Raw genomic sequence first — 7,720 nt, 5'->3', positions numbered from 1 at the left:
ATGTATGTAGCCTTAGTCTGCATTTAGCATTTTTCCCATTTTGCAAAATCAGACATTAAATGTGTGTCACAATCTCTTAAGAAAGCACCAGGGTATGCCCACATGTATGTCTTTAATTTTTCCAATGGCACCAACTGTGAGGAGATACTATTAAATCCCTTCTAGACACAGGGATAGTTTGTCTGTCTTATGTTGCTGGCTACATTATACCCCTGATGGTGTCACTTGCTCTTGGAAACAAAATACAACAGGTACAGTCCTAGGTAATGTCATCCTAGGCCACAGTTTTATATAAGAAAAACCTGTTACCTCCAAATGAATAGTATGAAACTCCGTGCTGCAGAAAATAGGGTTTGTTGATCCAGTGGTATTAGTCTGCGCTTAGAGATAATTACTCCTGAAAATCCATTCATAACTGGAAGGATTCCAAGTAGGCTTATAGGCCTGGGATGTTACACATGCTTACCTTCCATTTGTTCCACTCTTCACACAGTACTAATTCAACCATTCGCAGTTCAGCTGCACAACTTATTCACTGCTCCATACTGTTTTTTTGTGCTTTAATAGTAAAACACATCTTTTGCTGTTTCTGTAGCCCAAGCCCACCAAGGGAAGAATGCGTATCCATTGTCTGGAGAATGTTGACAAAGCACTTCAGTTCCTGAAAGAACAAAGGGTTCACCTGGAAAATATGGGCTCACATGATATTGTCGATGGAAACCACAGACTGACCCTTGGTCTGATTTGGACTATCATCCTCAGATTCCAGGTAAAATTCATACTGTGTAATATCTCCAAGGTCCACCTTTTCTGATGAGAGAACTTGGTTTCTGTAGCAAGTATGTTTGCTGCAATATATTTTCCCATCTCTCCCCCCTCTCCAGCTTACACAATTACTCTACTCTTTTATTTCTCTCTACATACTCCAGTTCTGTCCTCTACATTCTACAACACTTGTTGCCTTCTTCCAGGTTGTGTGATGGCCATTGTTGTTCAGTCATTTACTATGAGCCCAGGCTTTATTGGACATCATCACACTGGCCTGGGCTTACTTTCCTGCAGCACTGTACGACCCTCGCACTGGCCTGGGTTTACTTTCCTGCAGCACTGTACGACCCTCGCACTGGCCTGGGTTTACTTTCCTGCATCACTGTACGACCCTCGCACTGGCCTGGGTTTACTTTCCTGCAGCACTGTACGACCCTCGCACTGGCCTGGGTTTACTTTCCTGCAGCACTGTACGACCCTCGTACTGGCCTGGGTTTAATTCTGCAGCACTGTATGACTCTCACATGCCATAATGTGAGGTCTTAAAGTAAGGATCACTTACACCAGGCAAATGAAAGAATGACCTTACTGGAACAACCACAAGACACAATAATTGAGATACGTGTTTAGAAATTTACAATAGATGCAAGGTGGTAGGAGTGGGGGGCAGAGGAACTTGGAGATGTTCCTTAAGTAACACACACTTACTTAGATTTTTAAACAACTGTATTGAAAAGGCATTCCAGATTGGATTATTTGACTATGTCCACAGTTTTAGTAAATATAAAGTTACTCTTTACTCATGTTGTATGGTCAATCTGTAATACATGTTGTGAGTTTTAAAGTTAATTTACAGGATATGCAATTAAACAGCGAAAAGCCACAAATAAAGTGAACTCTGTGTTTGGAAATATTATTCTAAAAACCTCTGTAAAATTTGCTGACGTGATTCTTAAAAAAGATTTCTTCTGCTTTGGAATGTTTACATACCACAGGTGCTTCATCAAAAGCTACTGACAGTGTGATGTCTTTCACACTGCAGCTCCCAGCATTCATTTAGGTTTGTAGTAAAGATGATATAAGTGGTGATTGTCCTTAGCATACATGTCCTTTTTCAGCAATTATTGGGGGAATTTTTAAATCCAAATGTAATGTGTTATGGAACCGGTTGCTTAATAGTCCCGTTTGTCAACAAAGCCATATTTTTTTAGCCTCAAGTGTATCTAAAGTATCTATCAGTGCCTACCCTAAGAAGATTATTCCTATCATTTTTTCTTGGTGATGTGTCACTGGCACAGAAAGTTGTGACTAGAATGGGAATAGTGGAGACACCCGTTGCTTTGAAAGTTAAGAGGGTTTCCTCTTACTTCTTGTGCTTCAGGGGCAGGAAGTAAAGGGAATTCTGTACAACAGGACACAACAGAAAAACTTGCTTTAATTTTGTATATCTATATATATCTTCTATATTGTTCTCCACTGTTTCATGTCTGGTCCTGTACCACTTTTAAAGAATAGAAAGGACATTCAAGCAAACTAACATTTTTGCTTTGACCTGAACTAGAAATTCTGATGGGGATCTCATCACGGGATTTCTGCAGCTATGTAGATCACGTGTGGCTCAATGTACCAGCAGCCATGTTTAACTAAAATGTGAACATTTTAGAGGAGGTGACCCTTATTGACAGATGTCGCTTTGCTAAACCCAGTACTGGGAATTCCCCCCTGCCTTCATCATTGGCCATTCTGCTCATTTAGCAACCAATCAGATGAAAGCAAAAGTGTAGCTGCTATAAGAATCATTGTTGATTGCGCTCCTGTTTTGGCTGCAATCCTCATAGATAGAATACAAATTATAACAAATGCCAGTATAAATTCTTACCTGTCTGAACTATATGGATGTTTTTACGAGCGGAAATAAATAAATCTTTTTTTAAGAGACCAGTATTTCAATATCTGAAATGTATGACATTTCACTGATGGAATGTTCTTATTGATCGTAGATTCAAGATATCAGTGTGGAGACTGAGGACAACAAGGAGAAGAAATCTGCAAAGGATGCTTTGCTTTTGTGGTGCCAGATGAAGACAGCTGGGTGAGTACAGATTAAAAGATTACCACAAAAGATCTTCTTACAGAGTTTTCACAAAAACAATTGCGTCGGCTGTAAAAATGTCCCTCTCTAACTGGATTACCTCAGAATGCCTAAATGACCGTATTCTCAGCAGAATAACAGTGATTGTGTGTCAAATGTGTGAAAAATTTGCAGACTTTTTAATGACTAATCCAGTAAGTGAGAGGTTTCTATTGGAGCTTTCTCTTTGTGTCTTAATGCTAAGACAGAGCACAGGAAGGGAACAATCCTTTACAAGGCTTTTTAGGGGCAGTGTTCCTTGTTATAAAGTATGCAGATCAAGATTGTTAAAATGTATAATTCTTTATTTGTCTACATGTCCTTGATTGGTTAAAGCTTTCTTCCTGGAGGCGATCTTCGGCCATCTTGATTGGCTGAGCCAAGATGACTTGTCCCCTGCACAGGAGTTTATTAATTCCCAGCTCACGCAGAGGAAACCGGGATTGCCAGGTATCCTGGAAACCAAAGCTTATGCTGCTCATGCGCAGCTCAGCTTTTTTGACAGATACCTGTAGCAATCAGGCAGGCAGAAGGGATTACTGTAGAAGGCATATTGCCTGTCCCTTTCTGCCTAAATTTAAAGACGGAACTTTAGTTTCACTTTAAAGCTAGAATTTAATGACATTCTTTAACTTTCTGCATCTGTTTGACTTGCACATTATGTAATGATTATTTTTCTTTTTCAGATATCCAAATGTGAACATACATAACTTTACAACCAGCTGGAGGGATGGTATGGCCTTCAATGCACTAATTCATAAACACAGGTGAGCGCTAAAGGAACATGGACTTAGTGGACTTGACAACTAACCATTAAAAAATATGGTTCCTATTGATCGTAATATATGGTCGTTTTACAATAAAGGATTTCACCAGCAGATGTCATTGCAGATAGATGAGGTTATTACACTTATTACTAATATCATAGTCAGACCTTACAATCTAGTGTCCTTAACAAATGCATAAAGTCCTTGAAGCAGTTAACCTAGCTGTATGTTTTTGTGTAAACAATAGTTCTGAACTCAGAGGATATCACACAGTTCCACCTTACTACACAAAGTGATCACAAAAAAAGCAGGAGGCATTTCACTTTAACAGGTCATTTGCTCTTTTACCTATGTGTACCATGCTGAAGAGAGTTGAAATGATTCCCATGCTGCTGCATGAATTAGAGGCCCATCAAGAAATGACTGTACACAGACTTCAGGCGTGTTGGGGTCCTGACAGTGCCAAGTCAAGGTTCTGTCTCCTGGAACCAGACCAGAAAGGAAATCCCCATAATGAATTCCTCCAGTCACCATATCTAGAGGAATTTAAGATTCTGTTAGGGTTAAAGGCCTTTAGAAACAGTCATTCATTATGTGTCAGGAAATATCCCCTATCCCCGCTATTAGGCATTCTATTCATGCTGTTATTTATCTGTGCTGCTACGTCATTTTGCCTGCATGATCTTTATAATTTAAATCATTTGTTGAGGGTCCAAGAATAACAGACTTGACATTTGTGGCTGATTTTCAGTCTCTAAAGAAATAAATGAGCTTGGCGTGATAAATGTTTACATTCCTACATTATGAGAATACTCTGTTTTGCCTGAGGCAGATTTATACAGCTTATTATATAATATTTTGATTTGGGGTTATGTGTAATAGACCCCTTTTTTCCTTTTGTATTTATGTATTTTGTTTTTTGGTGGTTTTGGGGTTCTTTATTCTCAACTTTTGCTCTTCCTACAGGCCAGACTTGATTGATTTTGATAAGCTGAAGAAGTCAAACGCACACTACAATCTGCAAAATGCCTTCAACCTTGCAGAACAGCACCTAGGTCTCACTAAACTCCTTGACCCAGAAGGTAAGTCTATGGGCAATTGAGTCAATAGATTTAAAAATAAAATGATCTAATTTGAGTACATCAATGCGATTACTATAAAGATGAACCTGTGCTTTGTCCATAGTATCCAAGGTGACAGGCTCATTTTATAGCCGACACAGTAAGCATCCTATACTTAGCTTTCCTGCTCTCCCATATGGCTGAGATTCACTAGCAGAGCTCCCTCAACACATATGTGCAAGTCTTGACTTACATAAGGTTATGCATGCATCCCCTTGCCCTGATATAGCTACAACTAGACCTGGCAATTGGTCAGTGGTGCAGAATGAGAATACCATAAAATGGGGTACCATATTTTTGCTTTAATAATATAGTTAAAAAAATTGAAGCTGAATTTCCGCCAAATATAGAAGACACAGATCACTGCAGATCTGTATTCATAAATTTGTAATTAAGTGTATTTGGTAAATGGAAGCAGTGAATCTAAATTTGATAAAAGTATCAGCCACTTTCATTCCCTTTACAGCAACACTTAGGGAGAAGGAGAAGCAACACAAGTTGCCAGTTAATAGAACCATTGACAGCACAATCCAAAATATGATTCTCATTATTTTTTTTTAATGTGCTAAAATCTACTTTAAAGGGAGTAAATAAACACATTCTTACAAACTTACTGTTTTTTTTATATATATGTTTGTAGCCATTTTAGTACATTTAGATGTAAGAAACACTCTTAACAATTTACTGCAGGAGGTTCTTTTCTTTTCCAGTGGAGCCCAAGGCTGTCAGTGGACATAGATGGCAATCTATATAGATATTGTGTGGCACCATTGCATGTGTACTTTGCAAGCAATCTTTTCCGTACATAAGGTTGTTATGCTTTTTAAAAAAGATTGTCCATTCATAAGTTTGGTAAGCACGGTGTTAAGGTTGCTAGAATTTGTTAATACTACCCATCCAGATGTCCTCAGGCACCACATTTTTCATGGAGAAGCCACAAACATCACTGAGTTTTTTGTTTGTTATCATAATTATGTAAATCCTTTCTTTTTTTTCTATTTAGATATCAGTGTGGACCATCCTGATGAAAAGTCTATTATTACTTATGTTGTCACATACTACCATTACTTCTCAAAGATGAAGGCACTGGCTGTGGAAGGCAAACGTATTGGAAAAGTATGTGCAAAGTATTAATATGCTAAACTTTAACTACCTGAGCTAGACCCTTCCCAATATTTCATTTATGATTTCTTTTACTCCGTTCTAAAAAAAAAAAAAAAGTATTGTTGCAATTAAGGTTCACCCCAAAAATGTAAAATGTGAATACTTAATCACTAATAAACACTAATTCTAGAGGCTCTTTGGTGGCTTTTTGGCAAGCAAACTACCAGGCTTAAAGCAACATTTTGGGTAAAATAAGGGGAGGTTAGACCCTGCAATATCGCTGTCTACTTGGGTAGGCTCCCCACCTTTATTTATGTAGATGACTGTTGTCCCCAAGACAAAACGTGAGGAGAAATCTAACATTTTGAGTTGTCACAAGAGCAAGAGTTAAAGGAAAATTCTCTTAGGTGCTTAATTTGGGATGGATATTTTATTCAAAATTTTTGAGTAAAATCTTCATGGCATGTTGCAGACAGCATATTCAAATACTTTGATAGTGGATTTAACCCTTCATTTTTAACAAAATAATTGATCCAAAAAAGTCGATCCAAGTTGGTGGAGGACTTCCCAAATTAAACATGTCTGGTGTTTAGTTGCAAATCAGTTTGTTCCCCTAAGAAAAGGTCACCATTGATCTTATGGCTTCCTGGCCTCTTTACAAAAATAAATTATTTTAAATAAAGAATAGCGTTTAAACTTTTTTTTACTGTTTAAGATGCACTGTGACATGTCACTGAATTGTCATTTGTGTGCTATTTCTGACAATACTGAATATAAATTATAAAGTCTCATATTTGTTTCCTATTTGGTTTATTAGGTTCTCGACAATGCCATTGAAACAGAGAAAATGATTGAGAAGTATGAATCCCTGGCCTCCGACCTCCTTGAGTGGATTGAACAAACCATAATCATCCTGAACAATCGGAAATTCGCCAACTCACTGGTTGGTGTGCAGCAGCAGCTTCAAGCTTTCAACACCTACCGCACTGTGGAAAAACCACCAAAGTAAGAGCACATCGAGGACTGTGGAGAAAGGGAGGGAGAGTGAAAATATGAACTGCTGGCATTTAGTTTTCCTAACAAACTGAAATATGTTTTGTCATCAAAAGCATTAAAAAAAAAAAATGCTTTTTGCATGTCTAGGACGTATATGTAGTTGTTGTCACCACATCTCTGGTAAATATTTGGGTGGAATATTTGTTCCATGTAGAAAGCAAGTGGTCTTGAAAGCAAATTTGTCAAGAAATAATTATTGTGACTGCCATTATTATTACACAATATTTATGTAACGCCGACTTATTATGCAGTGCTTTACAAAGTCCACGGTTTTATCACTAGCTGTCCCTCAAAGGGTCTCACAATCTAATGTTACTACCCTTTCTTTTACAAATGATTGGATGTTGGGCTTACTTGCAAAAGATCACTAACCCAGAACAGGAGTTAAAGGATTTTTTTGTTGTATACATGGCAATCTCCCTATTACTATCATGGCCAGTAAGTGTACATTAAACAGTCCCTTCACCTATGACCATAAAGTAGTGAGAATCTCACTTAGTTTCTTCATTTTAAACGAACATTCCAGACATTAAATGTATTTGTTTTTTTACAATATAAAAATTTTAGATGATTTTGTCAAATCCAGAGTGAGCAGTACTCTTAGAAGGCCTCTGGGTGCTATTTCAGTCTTTTGCCCAGTCTTCTTTCCTTCAGACCTGGGTGTGATTTCAGTCTTTTGCCAGTCTAATTTTAATACATTCTGTTGCCAGCTGTGAAGCAGGTTGTGAATCTCTGAATGAAGGGGTTTGTCATTGTTGACTACAAAGAAACAG

General features: G+C 37.9%; 1 protein-coding gene across 1 annotated transcript in view; it reads left to right on the top strand.

Annotated features, from left to right (window-relative positions):
- Window positions 1–7,720, top strand: part of SPTBN1 (spectrin beta, non-erythrocytic 1) — a 118,450-nt gene that overhangs the window by 72,839 nt on the left and 37,891 nt on the right. Inside the window, 6 exon segments of the mRNA XM_072409689.1 lie at window positions 596–769; window positions 2,769–2,860; window positions 3,586–3,666; window positions 4,633–4,748; window positions 5,791–5,903; window positions 6,709–6,896. Of these exon segments, the coding sequence (XP_072265790.1) occupies window positions 596–769; window positions 2,769–2,860; window positions 3,586–3,666; window positions 4,633–4,748; window positions 5,791–5,903; window positions 6,709–6,896 (764 nt within the window).

This window comes from Pyxicephalus adspersus, chromosome 4 (genome assembly GCF_032062135.1).
Source record: "Pyxicephalus adspersus chromosome 4, UCB_Pads_2.0, whole genome shotgun sequence".
Classification (NCBI taxonomy): domain Eukaryota; kingdom Metazoa; phylum Chordata; class Amphibia; order Anura; family Pyxicephalidae; genus Pyxicephalus; species Pyxicephalus adspersus.
This window is presented reverse-complemented; position numbering and strand designations above follow the sequence as displayed.